A 20730-nucleotide genomic window follows, 5' to 3' on the forward strand; every position below is an offset into this window, starting at 1 on the left:
GCAAAGGAGGTTTTTCTTCAATACTATCGATATACTGATTCTGTTTTGATAATAAGGAGGTTATTCTTCAATACTATCGATATACTGATTCTGTTTTGATAATAAGGAGGTTACTCTTCAATACTATCGATATACTGATTCTGTTTTGATAATAAGGAGGTTATTCTTCAGTGCTATCGATATACTGATTCTGTTTTGATAATAGGGAGGTTTTTCTTCAATACTATCGATATACTGATTCTGTTTTGATAATAAGGAGGTTATTCTTCAATACTGTCGATATACTGATTCTGTTTTGATAATAAGGTGGTTATTCTTCAATGCTATCGATATACTGATTCTGTTTTGATAATAAGGAGGTTATTCTTCAATACTATCGATATACTGATTCTGTTTTGATAATATTCACACTCATGGTGTTTTTTCACTGATGTATAAATTGCAATGTGTACCAAAGCGACACCAGGATAAAATAAACACATCATATGGTTGATTGAAGAAAAAAAACATGTTGCAGAACAGATGTTGCATTAAAGCAGAATGAAGGCTTGGTTTACTGTCTCAATTTCTGTAATTTGGACAGATTAGTGCAGCTGTCTTCAAATTTTATTGTGTGTACCCGTTGTGTAAGTTATTGTCACTTGAATTAAAAATCACTTGCCTCAGTTTAATGAAAATATATAATGGAAGACTGAAAATAAATCAGTTTTAAAACAGAGGCGGATCAGACAGACGGACTTTGCACCCACCGACCCCCAGCGCCATCCCCGCCTACATATAAGTGGGAAACAATAAGAATGGTTGACGGTTAAACTTGAGCAATGAAAACGCTTTAAATGCAGGAGTTTCTAGGGGTTTCTCCGCCACAAACCACTCACCCGCTTATTTACACCCTCCCCCTCCTCCCGAAAGATTTCCTCATCTGCCGCTGGATAGTGATAAAATATCGTATTGCTATTACAAAGTTCCAGGTTAAACACATTTCTCATCAGCTGCTGCTTCTTGTGCCTATCTCTGATTTGTCGACTGGAACAATTCAGTACTAAACAGAGGAAGATGCTGACCCCCGATCGCAGCAACAGATTTGCCTTTTGTCACCAATCACGTTAAACAAATTCGACGAAAATCCCAAGTTCAGCCGCGGTTAAAGTACTATCTAAAAAATGTGTCTGCTCCATCTTTGAATTACTCACGCCATATCATGAAAACAAATATTTACAGACCAAGAAGCTCATATAATATAGGTTGTATATACGCTGATCTTTACCTTTAACCACGCAGAGTTGGTTACTCACACGTACTACCAATGATCACTGTGGATCCCAAAAAAAATCGTATTTTACGGAGTGAATTTCCATTGTTTTTTTTTTAAAAAAGTGCATTCCAACGTTAGACCAAAGGAATTATGTGATATTTAAGCTAAAATCCGAGAATACTTATGTTGGCATGAATGAGTTTTACTGAGAGATTCATTTCGTTCCAGATCATACGGTTATCATGCACAATATGATTACTGATTACTGCAGAGTTCGAATATGAAACTATATGCTCAAAGTGAATACCCGGTTTTAAAATACAAATATGGTATCGGACGTTTTGATGATATTTTAAAAAGTTTAGCCGGTCAGATTTTCTTCAAATTTTATTTATAGAAATGAAAATTCTGATACTTAAATCATCATATATGTACGATGAAAACTGGCTAATCAGAACAGGGAGAGAGAGAGAACAAAATAAAGGATTTATGTTATTTTTGAAGCACTGCTGCAAGTTCATAAACTGGGTTTCAGCGCGCATAGAATAATTCTGCCTGAAAATGGACCGATAAACAGATGTAGAATTTCATTTTGGATCGATAACATATAAATAAAGTTCCTAGGATTAAAAAATCAACTGTTTTTTTAAAGCCGCAAGGCTTCATCGCCAAACAACTGGCCGATTTCACTAAAAAGCATGGGATCAGAGAATCTGGTGTGTTGGTGGTTGTCTTTATCGAAGACTACTACGTGGACGGTGCTGATGCTGCAACTAAACAATACCTAGATGGAATGGCCGCCCACGTGTTATCAGTCCTTCCGATACCAATAGGCGAGGAAACTGTATGGAGACCATTCCTCAAAAGTTAACAGCGAAGCAGACGAATAAACAGACGGAATAGTAAATGGTAGACTTGCTTTATTTTCTGCCGTGACAGCTTTAACAGTTCTAAACCTCACATCTTAATTGTGCACCAGCCTGAATCGTATTTGTTCATCTTCATCGTATCTAGAGATGCGCGACGTAGAGTATCAATATTGGTAATTAATGCATATTAATACAGTGCTAAAAAAATCAGCAATGTTCAAGAATTTTTCATATATGCGGTATCGTTACCATTAGTCGCCAGAGATGATATTCAGTTTGAAAGACGCGACATCAGTCGGGGTACTTGACCATCTTTAACGTTTGTTTTTAAGAGTTATCTTTACATTAAGTTACGTATTCTGACCAGCCAGCGATGATGCTGTTGCGGACTTTGCAGATGGATTGGTGGATAGGCTATCTGCGTGAGAAGAGTGTTACCAGACCCCAATATGAAATCGAATCTAATCTTGTCAAAGGCCAAATAAAAATCTACCCTTGGCATCACCCAAGTGTGTGAATACCAACTCGAAAAGTCTGGAATCATTACCTTAGAACGCGTGAACACCCGGTCGCACATTATGTAGTTATACATGAAAACACCCCTATACTGCATGGTTAAACAGATCAGGACAATTGAAATTCAATGACTTTTTAATACCCAGCTTTCAGTTTTCAAGGACTACTCACAGTATTAAGTGAGTTACGTTACTAAACTAATTACAGGAAGCAAACACAAAAGTAATAAAGATAGATATAAATGTAATAGAAAAATGAGAGGCAAATGATAATAAAATCATCATAACTGGACGCTTTTTGGCCACTGCTCTTTCTCCTCCAGTGTAATTTTAGTGCATTAACTTGCTCTTCTTTCTCTTTTCCTTTTCTTCATTGGAATGAGACATTGGTGTAATTGTCCCTTTCACTTCTGCTTCATTTGCCAGTTTGTATGCTGCCTGGAAAGCCTGCTGACATCCATACTATTTCAGCCTTCAACACACAGCTGTGCATGAAACATGCCACCTACACTGCACCGTCATTGTCAGTCGTTGAATTTGTGGAACTCGCTGAAGATGTTGAAACTGGTTCTTTCTTATAATGCAGGCGATAATTATGACAAAGAATTGACTTTGTTTGTACTGACCCTATAAATACTGACATCGTAACAAAACGCTCGTTTGTTTTCATTAGTTCCGCGTATTTCTTTACTTTTACATAGCTACTTCGGACCGAAATGTTCATTCCTGCAATAGCTATATTTATCTTCCACGCTATGCAAAGCAAAGCACTCTTTGTTTCATGGTTTCATATTTTCTGAGTCACTAAATTAAGTCTTTGTCTTGCAGTCTATTATTGCTAAATGTTCCTTTTCCATGCATTTTGTGATGGTCATTTGATAAAAAGACAGTTGCAAATGAACCACCCTTTCTTGGCGAAAACACGCAGTGAAGTGAAAGAGTGCCTATGCGTCATTTACATCGCGTGAAAGGGATCCAATGTACAATGTCTGATTACTTCCTGTGGATTCTGATAATGGCAGAATTGCTAGCAAAGAAAGGAAAATCAGACTGTACATCCAATCCTCACACAACGTAAAATAAATTACTCGACAGCGAAATTCTCCATTATATTTACTTTTTAAGAAAATTTATCAAATTCAAGGACTTTCAATGACCTAAGTGAAACAGCAATGATTTTCAAGGCCTTTAAATGAGGTGTTCATTTCTCAATGACTTTCAATGAACCTTGATGACCTTGTGATTCTTTCTACAATGATGAAGAGGAATTCATGACAATCCACGGTAATATTCCCCTTCGATTATGTTGAACCAACAATTGACTCAGCGAAGAAGAAAAATATCTCGACTGTTACTCAGCAAGGACTCGTACGTCTAACAGTTCTTGGACGAAACGAGAGCGACAGTTTCTGACCCCAATCAATGGCGTAATCAACACGGTTCTAAGTGAAAATAGTCAGGCCTCCAGAACGCACAATTGCCGGAATCTTGAATATTCTCCAGATATATATTTTCTACGATTGCATGGGAGTTGAAGCAGTAACAAAGGGTAATTGGTTAGAAGTGCATGCGTATGGTGCGCCATGACAAGGCCTGCCCAATCAGCAATTATACTACGCGGTCCCTTTATCAATAGAAGAATGTGTGTTGAATCCTTAAAGCCAAAGGCAAGAGAAAAACTTTGAAGCGGAACAACAGCTGCGAGACGAAGTCACCAAGAAAACATTTTAACTCGCGAAATACAAACGCGTGTGTTTTACTGTGGATGCTATGTGTGGACTCGCCGCCGGAACATCTATTAGTCTTGGTGTGGCAGGAATCGCGATTGTTGCAAATATTATAGATACAGAAATCGGAATAGTTGTCGGGGCTAGCTTGATGGTAACCTGAGTATGTGGTGCTAGCAAAATAATTTCGCTAATTTTACATCAACGAGTACGTATCTATTCAGAAATTCTTGCTGCAACACAAAGCAGCCTCAACACAAGTAGTAAACTATGCTCGGTGGCTATCAGAGATATAACTATTACCATTGCGAAGTTCAAGACCGTGTTGGTGGAAATTGAAAACTATTGGCAATTTCGTGCGCAGATACGAAACCCAAAACAGGTAATTGATTTACAGGCAGCAAAATCGAGTAAACCTATCGTTGGAGCTTAATCTGTCTCATTGAATAGCATCATAAAAGCCGGGTATAGGACCGTGAACCCCTGGCATGGGCTTCGATGCGGGCTTGAAAAGCGAAGTTTCCACGCGGACGTACGCTTGTGCAAAAATCCCCAGTGGGGAACGTCATGGGGACTATAGAAGGGTTTTTCGGTAGGAGACGTGATAGGTAAGTGTATTCTCAAGCGCACATTATGATACTACTTAAATTCAACTGACATGCACAACACTACATTTTCATGCGCCATCTACTTATCATGGATTCATATTTCCAGATTCGTTTGATTCAATAACTTTGCCTACACCAATAATGTGGATATTTAAAATAGGATCAACTACTAAGGCAAATTAATCCAATTCTATGATTTGTCATATTTAATTCGATACGTTAGGCGAGAAAACGACTGCTGAGATATGCTGGACAAATTTTTGAAAGTCCAGATGTCAATCCAATACATGTTCAAGGTCCACCAAACAGCTATCAATAGGAAAAATTCAAAATAGGTATTTTTTTCTGCACATAAACGACGAAAAATACGCAAAAATTATTTTTCCTCCAAAGGCAATTCAAATTCCAACGGCCTATTGTTTCAAAATATTTCCATCCCTGCAGCGCCACAGTTGACTTTCAAATCGTTTTACAGAATTGCGCAATATAAATAAAATTTACTTAAATATTTGGGAAGGAAAATGCCTCAGTCCAAAGTAGTTTTTGATGTTCAGAAAACTAAAATACTGAAAAAAGTCACCCAATGTTTGCAAACACTACGTTGGGTAGAGTTTGTATGTAACATAAATTGACGGAATTTCATCAAGTGTCCAATTTCAAACACAATTAAATGTACGATATGAGATTTTAACCCCTTGTGACCAGTCAAGGTAAATCTTCGTAAAAGTGATATTAGGTCGACAAAACAAGGCTTACTTGAATGTCACCATGTATACACTGGGACAACTCGAGCATTTCAAAGTGTAACGCTAATTATTTCTCCTTACCAAGTCATCAGTAAAGGCGAGACCACTAGAGAATGCGGCAATTTAGGTACAAACACATTGATCTTCACAGTGATATTCTTTTTGTTTCGCTCATTAGTTCAGCCATACACGTCTGAATTTGTCAGTAGGTAGTTCTTTTGCGTAAACTTTTAAACTGTAGACACCATCTGGTCAACATTCGGAATGTTACTATTTGATTAATGCAATGTAATTGGCTGTAAGTCGGGGAGTCACAAGATAAACACAGACTTTATTCGAACAAATGCTATTTAAATATGTATCATGTATGAAGTCTGAACGTATACGAATGTACATTGTATTTTTTAGCGTTAGTATTTAATACACAACATGTCCATCGTTTTTATTAATGAACTTCTTTGTAATCGTTTCACATGAACATTATCCGGAAACCTTCAAACGTGTATACAAATCTTCCTGGCATTAGCTATTTCTTTCGAATATCAAATTTACATAATTAACCATTTACCTAGTCGCGTACCCAACTCCCTTGCACATGTAGCTATTAGTATCTACTTTCTACGTATCTACATTTATACATACAGACGTACGTACGTTTCCGTACGTAGTATGGCTTTACGAAATAGTTAAAAAATAAAAAGCCAAAATATTAATATTATGAATTTTCTAAATAGACATGACACAGCTACAACAACAACAGCGTAGTCAAAGAAAATATAATTACTGTAATATTACCTACAAATGGATGAACGATAAAACCAAATAAGTAAAACCTTGAAAACGGCATAACAACACATGTAGGTTATTTAGTGCTGTAGCAACTGGTGTAAAATATCTTGTTCAGGGACACACAACAGTAGTCGACACCTTCTTATCAAATGGTAGGATTCGAACCTGCAACCTTCGAGCATACTAACCATTCAGCGGCCATGTTTCTTGCCTTTATTTGTTACCTCGTACGACGTGCAAGAGAGAGAGAGAGAGAGAGAGAGAGAGAGAGAGAGAGAGAGAGAGAGAGAGAGAGAGAGAGAGAGAGCGTTGGACATTATGCATGGCTACCATCTTTTGGTTCTTGTGTAGCGATACATATAGGCCATCAGTAGAATAAAACAGCCTAAATATGCCTAAGACAAGAAAATATTTAATACTGACAAAAAACACAATCCCTGCACACAAAAATCCACAGGACTTTTAACATTTCTTAGAATAAATTTGTTAAATACAGAGAAGCCGTTTCGCTGTCTCACAAAAAGGTGTACCATGTATTGGCACATATCGCAACGTTGTCGATAGGAAATTGGTACCAAGCATACATGACCGTATGAAATGAACAGAAAAAAATTGGAAACTTAATCCTAGCCTATAAACGGTTTATACCACAGTAGTCATAATAGCAAAGGCGAGTGTGACCTTAAATGTTAGAAACATAACTAAAAATATGAAACCATAATAAGACAAAATGCCACATGAAAATTGAAGTAACGCGAGATTCTTCATTTAGATACCTTGCAATCAGAATACCTCACCTTGTTCCGGCCTTTTTCCTTCCGTATTCGTTTACCTTTTCTGGAAGGCATACTGTCAGCAAACATGGTAATCAAGTTGCTCTACATTGTGATGCAAACCAATCCTCATTTTTTTATGTCATTGTGTAGAACCAATGCATCCAGCCAATATTTTTCATGTCAGTGAGTAGAATCAATGCATCCAGCTGCATGTTTGATCACGCGACATATACTTCACTTCAAACATGCATGACAAAATCAATATATCTGGCGTTAGCAACATTAGCGCAACATTTCCGGTCTTTTTGTCGCCAATAATGGAAAATCCATACGTTCAAGTAGTTTCTAAATCGACCCTAACTACTACATTTTCGTGGCGACAAAATGTAAACACGAGCTCTTGAAACACTAAGATAATTTGCTTAAACTTTTTATGTACACATGGGAAAATGTTGTATTTATCCGCGTTCCGTGAAAAACAATACGTTTCTTATAAAATAATTCAAACCAAGTATACTTCAGGTTGAGAAACAGGTCACTTAAGGTGCAGGGATTATCCAGTGTCACGACATAAAATATTTTTTTAAAAACGAAGTTAAATCACACCTTGCTGATTCAGTCTGACATTCCAGAACAATCACATTACGTCTATATATCACATATTCATCAGTTCATAACCTAGGTCAAGAAGTACAATGCAAACACGTAGCCGTTGTAAGAATACGATATAGAAATTTAAGGCTGTGTCTTTCGTCTGACTATGGCGAAGAACAAACGCTAAACTAAAATCAAATTACGCGTGTTATAAAAAAAAGGTTATCACGAACGCAAAACAACTAATTCCATCCTCTTTCACGCCTAAGTAACCTGCTATTCCAAAATTCAAAATCTATATGTTACTGAACTCCAAATACTCTACGCCACCTACCTTTAGACACTGATTAAGTTCTATTTCTAAAATCTATATAGAAATACAGTCCAGTCATAATGTTCATAATGAGTAATACGGTGAACGCTAATTCTGGTTGACAGTAAACTGTTAATCGAAATACATCGACACCATCAATTAGAGATTTTAATTTTGACAATGCCTTTAAATGTTCCTAGCAGTTTTTACAATTCTGTCACTCTAACGGTGAAATTCTGTTTATTCAGCAATATTGACACTGTATCGGAGACGTTACACCTATATAAATCGCTGATACCGTCAACATACTAACCGTTTATAATTTCTTGATAATATCTGCGGGATTATACAACTAAAATTCATTTGGTTGACCCATTTATTATTATTATTATTATTATTATTATTATTATTATTGGGTATTTTCAATGGACGTAGAGTTGGGTGGTGTTGGTAGATCGAGTCATTTTCTCAGAACATAAACATGCTCCATCTTACACGGATCGAATAGATAAAAGTTTGATATAATAAAAAAAAGCGTTGGAGAGGTCTTCTAGAAGAGTTCCTACTCATAATGACTCGGATAATTTAAAATGAACTTGAAAATGCGATTACACATGTCCAAAGTTCATCAATTATCTCCCATTGACTAGAAAATGATGAGTACACACGAAACCTGTCTTTCACACGAAGGAAAAGAAAAACAAAACAAAGTAACAGTAATCTTCTTACTGAAACTACTAAGATCACATGACTGCACTTCTAAGTCACATACAAACACTGAAATCACATGACTGCACTTCTAAGTCACATACAAACACTAAGATCACATGACTGCATTTCTATGTCACATACAAACACTAAAATCACATGATTGAACATCTAACTCACAAACACTAAGATCACATGACTGCACTTCTAAGTCAGATAAAAACGCTAAAATCACATGACTACACTTCTAGCTAAGACACAAACAATGAAATCACATGACTGCACTTCTAAATCAGACGCAAACACTAAAATAACATGACTGCATTTTCAACTAAGATACAAACACTGAAATCAGATGACTGCGCTTCTAAGACACAATCACTGAAATCACATGACTGCACTTCTAAGTCAGACGCAAACGCTAAAATCATATGAATGCACTTCTAAGTCAGACACAAACGCTAAAATCATACGAATGCCTTTCTAAGTCAGAAGCAAACACTAAAATCACATGACTGCACTTCTAAGTCAGACACAAACACTAAAATCATATGACTACACTTCCAGCTAAGATACAAGCATTAAAATCGTATGACTACACTACTAAGTCAGACACCCTAGTTTTAATATAAGTTTGTAGGAAAAACCTGCGATTGAGAATAAGGTAATGAATGGCTGAACTTACGGAGAACGTGCAAAATTTGAACATAAGCATCTACCGTATTAAATTTATCCGACTGCGAAGATCCGAGCTGTTACGTTTGCAAGAAAACATATAATATTGATATAGATTTTACAAGTGTAAAATAATTATTCTGTCCTCTCTCTCTCTCTCTCTCTCTCTCTCTCTCTCTCTCTCTCTATATATATATATATATATATATATATATATATATATATATATATATATATATATATATATATATATATATATATATATATATATGTGTGTCTTTAAGATGATGGCAGTTGGCGGGCCGTCAAAGGTAATGAAATCGCTCCGAAGAAGACAACGCCTGAAAATTTCCTTATCTCTTACTATTAATATCATCTGATTCACTAAAACTGTCCTCATACAGTTACATTAGTTGTACAGCATTATAAACTGTGCTGTTTAACTAGTGATATAAAAAAAATGATACTTAGAGAGCTGATAAAGTATGGAATCCTGAGTGTGTAACGTCTGATTGGGCCTAAGTCAATAGCTGTATTTCTTTCTACCTTGGTGATAGCACGATATTGTGTGTTACACAAGCAAGAGATAAAACATCCCCTTGACTCACGCCGATGGCTAAATTAACCCCCCCCCCCCCCGAATTTCTTTGTTTATAAATAACCCAGGTAACTTATAACAAACGGATATAAATAACATTCTGGACTGACCGATAGGTGAATGCAATTTTAGCAAGATAATTCACAAAGTATAGTGTTTGCTTCCTCTTCTGACATTACACTACTTCTAAGAAAATTTTCCGATGTAAGTCATTTGGTTTCTTTTTCGATATGAAGGTGTGTAACCTTAATATTAAATTCTATCTAAATAAATTGTCTTCTCTCACTTTTTTAAAGACCTATCAAAGATACTTAAACTATCAGCTAATAAACAACAATCTGATAAAAGAAGGACATCAAGGGTGCCATATTTTGATAGATACCTACCATAATGACAGTATCTTTTTTTTCCTCCGTAAAGACTTATTATTGGATGGAGAAAACGATGGCAACCGATTTTGGTAGAAGTTGCAGTGCCCAAAACTGAGAACAAAACTTCATTATCAGAACACTAATAAATATGAGCAGTGTAGTCAAACAGACGAGAATCACAATTGCCGATAATCACGGTAACGCGGATTATCGCATTATCCCTTTGATAAATAAACGAGGTTCGTGGTGTATTGGTCTATTTGTGTGTATTAAAGATTACGATGGACTTTCATATTCAAATAGGTTCCTTAGCCTTGTCACCAATTGTCCTAAATTGAAAGAAAATAGCCCTGCTGTTGGTCACTAATTGTCCTAAATTGAAAGAAAACCCCTGAAACTGAAGGAAACTCCCAAAATAGGTTCTAAGGATAAATACAATAAACTAGGTAAAATATACAGTGCGTATCCTAACTGCATATTTTTAGTTTAAATAAAATCTCACTAGGAATTAATAAATATATAAGAGTCGATATAATTACCTCCGAAGAGGGAGGCAACATGCTTTGTATATAGAGCATAATGCAAGCAAACTGATTAAGAAATAAAAAAGGAACGGTAATTTCAAGCTTAATGATTCCAAGAACGTACTAATTTTTAAAGAATGTCTTTGAAGTTATTTACACCTGCAGAACGTGTACGTATCTGAAAACTTATAAGCATGTAAAAAAAATAACAATATAAGTTTTTAAATTAAAATGTATTAAATATGAAGATCATAAAATATTATTAAGGACAAGATGTTACATGTCTGCGTAGTCATGTACATGATTTGGTTGTGCTTTTTAGGTAATTAAACAAACGTTTAACAATTGAAAAAAGCTACATGTAGCTTAATTTGATAGGGTGAATAGACTGTTTTGGAGAAATGCTTAATAAATCTAAACAAAAAAGTAAGGAAACCTCCATACGATTGTCAGCAAGGAAATAAAGACGCATATGATTATGAAATAGGTCATTTGTACTTATACAATAACGCAGTAATCTTCAAGAGAGAGCCTAGTAATTAAAAGTCACGTTCTGCACGTGTAATTATTCATTTTACAATTAAGACTTTCTCGCTCAAATTTAGCATACTGTGCAATAGATGGCCTCCAAATATTCCAAATATTTAAATACAAATAAATTAATATGGCATACATACTAATTCCGTAAGAGAGAATTGGTGCCTCACTTAACTAGACATAGGAAAGGGAAAAATGCGGTCGTGAAAAAGCGCTTTGTACAGTTTTAAAGCAAGCTTGTCCTCCGTGTCACAGATCATGCAAACTTGCCCTGTGTGTCACAAGATCACGCGAAAGCTTTTATCCTGCGCATGCAATAATAATAATAATAATAATAATAATAATAATAATAATAAGTATGGTGATGATGATGACGATGATGATGATGATGATGAACGTAGCATGGCGACGAATTATACTAATTTTCTTGTAAAATATCTCCGGGTTAAATATAATAAAAAATCATACCCTAAGCATGTTCCTTCTAAGATCTGTCATAATTAGCAACATGATAAAATCATACCCTAACATCATAGTCCTTCTGTCATAATTAGCAACACAAAATGCTATTTAAAAGAGTCCTAAAACGAGGCAATTAACCTAATTTATTGCAATAGTTATGTAAGATGGATGTGGATATTGACACAGATAACTGTTTATAGCATCCAAGCATGCAAGATGACAATATTTATCCCAGAACTTCAGCGAAGAGCGAGATTAATGTCTGCCTCGTGCCCAAGTCTGTTAAGTCCGCGACAAAACTGGTTATCGCTGGTTTCCCATATAAATTAGAGGATTTTAATGAAACGTGACAGACTAGATGGGTGGTTGTTGTATATGCACAAAAAGTCTGTCCCATTTTTTCCTTTAGTTCATTCTTCCGGAAATTTCTTTTTTTTAATTGTCAAAACGGTGGTTATTTCGTTATCGCTTCTTCCCCTGCACTATTTGGAAGAGTTTACTGAAAATTTTACGAAAGAGGCGCATATTTGGAAATGAGATGATCATACCGATCTTTGCTTTGCAGACCACTTGGAGGATTTTTATTGAAACTTTACATGCTATTCTATATACGCGGCTTGTGTATATGGGAAATAATGTTTTCCTTTATCTGAAAAAGTATAAAAAATGTCTAATTTCGGCATTCTGTTAATAGTTGTATGTCCTCCGCTTGTAAGCTATTATTGAAACTTGTCAGGCTTGACATGCAGTTCATGTAGATACGTCAATGTGAGACTTTTTCTCTGGTTCGTTTTCAGTGAATTTCTTGGAACGTTGTCACAAATGTATTCTGAGAATTCGGCTTGTCATTGCTTGTCATTTTAAACTGAGAATTCGGCTTGTCATTGTTTGTCATTTTAAACTTGCCCGTTTCGTGAACATTTTTTGAAAAACGTTTGGAAACAAGGGGATATTTCGCTACTGGGATTTGTTCAATCTGTGTCGGTTAGATTTGAGGTTAGTGTAGATGCGCTGCAAAGATTTACTTTTGTCCTTTGGCCCATTTTGGGGTACTTTCTTGTAAATGTTTAGAGAAACTGGTAAATCTGAGAATTCATGAAGTTTATTTATTAGTTATGCAACCCAGCGGAATATTGCTATTTGACATCCACAGATGTGCAGGAAACGGTATGATCTTTCATTGCTTGAAAGGACCCGAGAGAGGGTTAATGTTCGTTTGCTATACCAACAATACAAAGTCAAAAGTACATGCCTGCATTGCGAGGGAATGCATATCTGAGGCTGCACGTACATCTAGTTTATCTTGAATTTTAAATACGTGCGTGAAGAATTTTGAAGTTTTGAAGGCGTTGCCCATAACAATTAACCGAATACCATGCATAATAAATGAATCACTCCATTGTACAAATTAAAAAGAAACTCTCAGTGAGAGGAAAAAGGGAAATAGCAAAGCAATATCAAACTGGACTTCGATATTCAACTTCATCAATAAGACAAAAAGAACAATTCTCTGAAAGAAACTTCCCATTCACTGAGAATAAAAATAAAGGATTAAGAATATGAACTGAAGAAAAAAATTATGACAGGAAGTGTTAGTTGTGTCGAGCTTTAAGAAAACTACACATTGTCCAGGTACCAGAAAAAGAAAATACCGACAAAAGATCTTTGGCAAAAGAAAAATAATGAAAGCTGCTTACTGTTTTCATTATGCTGCAAGCACTAGAACCAAAATATGCAATTGGAAATGGAAAGCTAAAGATAAAATCTTAAACATACCTGTGGAATTGGGCTCGTCTTGTTCTACAGAGGAAAATGAAACAAAATTGTGTTTTCTTTATTGCCATAACTCAAATGTTATACGTATGTATGTATGTATGTATGTATGTATGGATGGATGGATGGATGAATGTATGGATGGATGGATGAATCTGGATGAACTGTACATCAGCACGATGCTGGCTATCTAGTAAATAAAAATGAAAAAACTGACTCAAAACTGCTAAATCATCAGATAAATCCATACAAATAAAAGTTATCCAGTACTTCAACCCATACAAATAAAGGTTCTCGAGTAATCCTTAGGACAAAATAAATACAAATACTAAATCCTCTCAAAAATACATAAAATAAAAGGCTAAAAGGTAACATCCTTAAAATATGGGGTCAAAGGTTATTATATTAACAGCACTCTCTTAGATGGACAAAGATATTATCTGGTGGTATATCATCAAAAAGATTGTTTATTGCGTTGACATAACAAAGTTTTTGTTTCACAGGGTGGAAGTCAATACACTTTGCAAGAATGCGCTCAACTTCAGTGCACACTGACAAAGGACGAACTCTTGGTGAGGTTTAACCTTTAGGAAATGTGTCAGGTATGTGTATTCTATACGCAATATAAAATGAATTTTCTCTGTTACAGTATTTACCCTATGATGTCTTAGAAGTCCCACGCCCCTTCAGCTGTATGCTTGGGAACACTTTGCAAAACGCCATGTCTCCATCATTATTATTGTTTTGTCTGAAGGATTCTTGCGTTTTCGACAGCTATTATATCGTGCTCAGAGTTTATCGAGAGCGAGGCTACAAGTGGGAAGCATTGCCTAACACCAGTGCGACTCAGATATCAAGGTGACACATACTAGGTTGTTCGTAATATTTAAATGTATTCAATTTTAAATGATCATCCAATATGTTCAATGAGGTAATTTGTGTTAAATAAAAATGACTGTCGACAGTCCTGTTCAAAATACCGACCATTGACCGTCCGTACTCCTTCCCTTAAGTCATTTATCTATCAGGATATTTTTTTTATTTATTCCGAGAGATTTTAAAATTAAGCATATACATTTATTGTATAAACTAAATATTTTACTTGCGTTTGATTAAAAATTAAATACGTAAACAGTACTATCTTAGACCACCCCCACCCCAATGTCTGGTGTTATATCGTCAAAAACTTGTTCATCAAATCGACATAAAAAAAAAATTGTTCAACAGTGTACAACAATCAAACAAAGAGGAGGGTGCTTTCACACTCGTGTCTGCACAAGACGTTGCAGGTCACATCAATGACGTTGATCGCACTTTATATTTCGTTTTACTCGGGCAACCATTTTTCCTTTCATACAATTTTCTTCCCAGATTTCTTCTTCATTCCATACTAGTTAACATATCTCCTTTAAAGGAAAGACATCATTTTTATTGTAGCAAAAACCAATGATATTTAAATTAAACCCACTTCCTTGTCTTCATTGAAACAGCTGATGAAAGTCAGAGTGAAGAAGTAATTTAAGATGATTATGTTATTATCTACATTTTTGTCACAAATATGTTATAATAGGTAATTGAGTTATCGAGTTTGTTTTAGTAATGCACGATAGACCTGCTCAAATGGTTGCAACTTACCTCTGGAAAGGGATCAACAAAATCGCATAAATCCGTGTATATTATATCATATTATATTATATAATATTGTATTGTATTGTATTATATTATATTATATTATATTATATTATATTATATTATATTATATTATATTATATTATATTATATTATATTATATTATATTATATTATACAACCCTTTGTACCTTTCCATTAGTTTTTTATTCAAGTACTATTTTAAAGGGATCTGTCAAATTTAAACACTGCCTTTCCCATAAAAGATTTAAATATGCAGTTCGACTATGATTGTTCACCATTATCTTTGATTGACTGACGTTAGCAACACGCCCGAAGCTTCGGTTTCGATTAACGAGATAATGGATAACCAGCGTTATCTTAATTAATCGGCGATTGTGAAACTCGCTCATTTTCAGTGACACCTCATATTTTAATTGCTAGTAATTTGTTGCAGCACCAATGCAACATTTAGTCGGTCTTGAAACAAATGAAAAGCAAACTGAATGAGGGATGAATGCATTAAAGCGTATCAACATCAAGACGAATTTGACAATCTCACGTGCAAAACGTACGTGTTCAATGCAATACACCTTTTCATGGGGCCCCGGGTGGCAAGTGGTCTAAGGTGATCGCATGTAAAATACTGGCCGCCATGTATAGCCTATCGTGTGCTGAAAAATGGCGTTAAACCCTACAACAACAACAACAACAACAACAACTGTCCACGTGGGTTCGAGTCTCATGCTCAACGTGGGTATGTGAGAAAGCTTGCCAGTAGCTTCATTTGGGTCGGTGGTTCTTCTCGGGGTTTTCTCGTGTTCTTCCTACACTAAATATACTGGCCGCCATGTATAGCTTATTGTGTGTGTTGGCGTGTGCGTGCGTGTGTGTGTGTGTTGTTGTTTATCATTTGGGAAATCTTAGGATTTGTAATGAAGCAAGTCTTTGGTATTTAATATTTGTACTTAAGTCTCCATTTATAGGGGCCCCGAGTGGCCGAGTGGTCTAACGCGCTCTCCGTTACGGATCACTGCCATCTCACCTCTGTCTGCGTGGGTTCGAGTCTCGGATTCAGCCAATGTGGGTATGTGAGAAAGCTTGCCAGTAGCTTCTCGTGGATCGGTGGTTCTTTCCGGGGTTTTCCCGGGTTCTTCCTCCACCAATTATACTGGCCGCCATGTATAGCCTATCGTGTGCTGAAAAATGGCGTTAAACCCTACTACAACAACAATCTCCATTTATAGCTTGGTCAGATTTTAGTGACGATTTGGAGAATCGGTGTTGGAATGATATTCCTCAAACCGAGTAATTAGCCAAGCATTAGGTACATGCGTCATTCATACTGAACCCTAATTGCAAGCTTTTATGGTAGTATTGATTAATTTCATAAAATGGCCTCTCTCATATTTCTTAACATATGGAATTATTGGGATTTTCTCAGGTATTTAGTAATTTGAGATAGGAATAATTATGCTTATTACGAGATAGGATCATTTTTCCAGGTACGTGGCATAAACTTTCGATCTGCTGCTTCGAATTACGGCCCGAAAAGTCATAACAATGTGATGCAAGATAAAACATGCAAATGTGAAATTATAGTCTCGAGACTATGTTGTTTTTACTTTGATTAAAGGAAAATTATTTGTAAGCGCGCTTCAGTTGACAACGAATGTTTCCCGGTGTCCTTGAACATAAGGGGAACAACGACTTAAATCCAAACTCGAACCATCTTGCACGATCTTGAGCTGAACTTGTGCTAACTGTTTTTAGAACCCTGGCGTGTTACAGTATCAACCTGGGCTCGCTGTTTTTAGAATTATGGCGCGTTACAGTATCAACATGGGCTAGCTGTTTTTAGAATTATGGCGTGTTACAGTATCAACTTGGGCTAGCTGCTTCTATAATTCTGGCGTGTTACAGTATTAACTTGGGCTATCTGTTTTTAGATCCCTGGCATGTTACAGTATCAACTTGGGCTATTTGTTTTTAGATCCCTGGCATGTTACAGTATCATAAATCATATTACCCGAGTGAAGGCTGTATTAAACAACTGTTTTACTGGGTAACAATTTAGACAGTTTAATTTGTCTTTTTGACATTTTTAAAACGTCAAAGTAGAAAGAACTGAATCGAGGTTGCTGAAACTTGAAAGAACAGAAGAAAGACAAAAGTACAATAAAAGCAACTAAAGATAAAAATCTAATAAAACGCCAAATCAAAGTTACGTTGGTCTATGCCAGCTCGTTTTGTCAGTTCTTTTCTATCTGTTTTTACATAAATGGGGCGGAGAAGGAGTTGAAAATTGCAAGATAAGGTTACTTCATATGATCTTAACATAGTCGATAATGGTATCCGGTATGTGGGAACATTTGCTTTGCGCGGGTCTGTCGTGCATTATTAATTAAATTCTCAAACGTTAAAATTGTAGAAATTCTCCAAATTAATCTCGGCGAATCTTTAAAATAAATTGCAACATGATATTGCAATAAATATATCGGTCTAAAAACAAAAAAAAAATGGGAATAAAAAGGTTTGTATCTCTTATGGAAGTTAGAGAAAGTACAGGATTAAACGCCAACTGAAATATGCAGCAGAATGTTAGTTGCGGTTTCTGACAGGTTGATGCGAGTGCTGACACAGCAGAAAACATATGGATATAAATCCTTGAATCTTTTATGTAGCTATTGACTGCCTGTCCTGACGAGGTGGTTTGGCAGTTGGTTTTCAAATTGGAAGTCCCTTGATACTAAGGTTCATGATTTCCTTTCCATAATAGTCCATATTGGAAAACTGTTTCCATACTTAAAACAGAATAACTCAATATTATAAGTAAGTACAACAAAACGGTTGCTTTATTATAAGAAAAGAAGCAATGAGGCTGAGACTGTCACACATCTATCTCATGGATATGAACGCGCCTATCTATGGGTGTGAATGTTCTCATCATATGGCAATGAAACTATACACCAAAGATTATATTATATGAAATATCTACAATGATCTGCCATTATTAGTGTCAACGGTGACAAGCAATTCAATTGAAAACAGAGACATGTTCTATGTGTGCGTATCCTGTGTCTCTGAATGTAAGAACTTACATATTTCTTAATAAGCATTGGATAACATGTAAATATCAGTGGTTTCATTTATGAAAACACATGCTGTAATATAAAGTCCCTTGGCACTAATATGGCAGCTGCAGTTTTAGTACATATTATCAATTATTTAATAGAATTGACATTAAACGTATAGAGATCATTGATGATTATAAATAAACAAAGAAAAATCTGACAGGGACTGCCCTGTTTGCAGTAGATGGTGAGATATATAAAGAAAGGAAATTTGACAGGGACAAAAGCGCGAATACTTCATCAACAACATTCCAAAACGAGGAAAACGCCATAGTTTTGCGGCTGGCGAACTGGTTTCTGATTCAGTATGCCGCAGGTGCCAAATGAACTCCAATATCCAGGCACCTCCATCAGCATCATGCAAACGAATAATGCATAATAACAGTGAGCTCAACAGGAACAGCATGGCTGTCGTCTGTGCAAGGGGAAATAAATACAAAAAGACAGACCCTTACTCTCCATCACAACAACACCCTTCCCGTATTATTCACTCCCACAGGGCGTGTGTATCCATCTGACAATAATGTACATAGAATGGGTGTGGGAGTGTTTTGAAGAATAAACCGAAGAAAAATATCAGCCTCTATATGATCAATGCCTCTTAAATTGTCTTTTTAGTTTGCAGATGATAATGGCTGCAGGACGTATTGGTCCCATTCCCCGCCATCTGGATCTCATGAATTCCCTTTTTCGATGATGAATACACATACGTGTCATCGGCGCTGGCACATATGGGCAAGGGAGACACTTGCCCTCCACCCTACCACTACCCAGATTTCACCGCTAAACATGTTTTGGCCTTTATCCGTAAAACTTAATGAACCACTACATACTAATAGTTACTTACTGTTTCGGTCCTGAAGATGGCCTTTCCTGTTAAATACATAGCTTCTCCGAAACCGGCAAATATTTTTTACTTGACTAGAGCTATCTATCTATTTACCATGATCAACTCGAGATAAAAACCTGACTTAACGTTCATAACCTTGTGAGCTTTCGAATATTGTCATAATTATGTTTATACAAAAACCACCTGTTAGAAAGTATCTTTGTTACTTGCCCGGCGTGTTTGATATGAAATTATGCAGCCTTGGCTGAACAGGGTTTGTACTCAGCTTGAATAGTTGGTGTGTATATATTGGGTTATTATAATGAATGCAAGCACTCAACTCTCTTTGTCTATTGAAATTCTTCACTTAAGTAAATATGTATCCAGTAACTGACTAGAGGGTGCTTTACATGTCACTTGTAGTTAAAGGAATATGCTATGAAACAAAACTTTTTTTTTATCCCAGTAACATGTGAATCGGAAAAAATATATAGATGTTATTGAAAGGATTGTTGGTTAACCTTCGTAAATTAGGTCATATGTATAACCAAATTTATGAGGGTTAGCCAACAATGAATTTAATAATCATATATATATATATATATATATATATATATATATATATATATATATATATATATATATATATATATATATATATATATATATATATATATATATATATATATATATATATGATGTGAGATCCTTATGATAAACAATCATTAGTGTTTATATTTAATTAACAATGAAGTTAATCCACAGAATGTAAGTTTGCATATTATATTAGTATCGATTAATTTGTTCATTTATTCATTCGTTCGTTCGTATGTACTTACGTAGGTACATAGATAGATAGATAGATACCTACCTAACTACCGACCGACCGACCGACTTATATGCACACACACACACACACACACACACATACATACATACAACGTCGTGCTCAGATTGTTGCATTAGTGTGTGTGACGAAACGTCCTGTCCCGCATGTAATGGATGTCTGTTATTTTATGCAAAAAAGTGAAATTAGATAAAGGATTTTACTTGCTTGCTTATCAGTAACTTGCCTTAGTCCCTGACTACACTGGTGGCCTAAGTGGTTAGAGCGTCCGCCTCGAATGCGGGAGGTCGCGGGTTCTGACCCCGGCCGAGTCTTACCAAAGACTTATAAAACTGGTATTAGCAGCTGCCTCGCTTGGTGCTCGGCATTAAGAGGTTAGTGTTAGGACTGGTCGGCCTGGTGTCAGGATGATGTGACTGGGTGGAACATGATGCCTTCTCTCAGCGACACGA

At 35.9% G+C, this 20730-nt stretch overlaps 1 protein-coding gene across 7 annotated transcripts in view; it reads right to left on the reverse strand.

Annotated features, from left to right (window-relative positions):
* The window catches only part of LOC149783017 (uncharacterized), a 194302-nt gene that overhangs the window by 44430 nt on the left and 129142 nt on the right, over nucleotides 1-20730 (reverse strand). For 5 of the 7 annotated variants that reach the window (XM_089934599.1, XM_089934598.1, XM_089934601.1 and 2 more), the window contains one exon: nucleotides 13844-13867. The exons of the other annotated variants lie outside the window; for them this stretch is intronic. In XM_089934599.1, coding sequence (XP_089790725.1) covers nucleotides 13844-13867 — 24 coding nt within the window. The remainder of the gene's footprint in view (nucleotides 1-13843; nucleotides 13868-20730) is intronic. 7 annotated transcript variants of the gene reach the window in all.

Source organism: Sinohyriopsis cumingii, chromosome 15 (genome assembly GCF_028554795.1).
Source record: "Sinohyriopsis cumingii isolate HCF-2022 chromosome 15, ASM2855479v2, whole genome shotgun sequence".
Lineage (NCBI taxonomy): Eukaryota > Metazoa > Mollusca > Bivalvia > Unionida > Unionidae > Sinohyriopsis > Sinohyriopsis cumingii.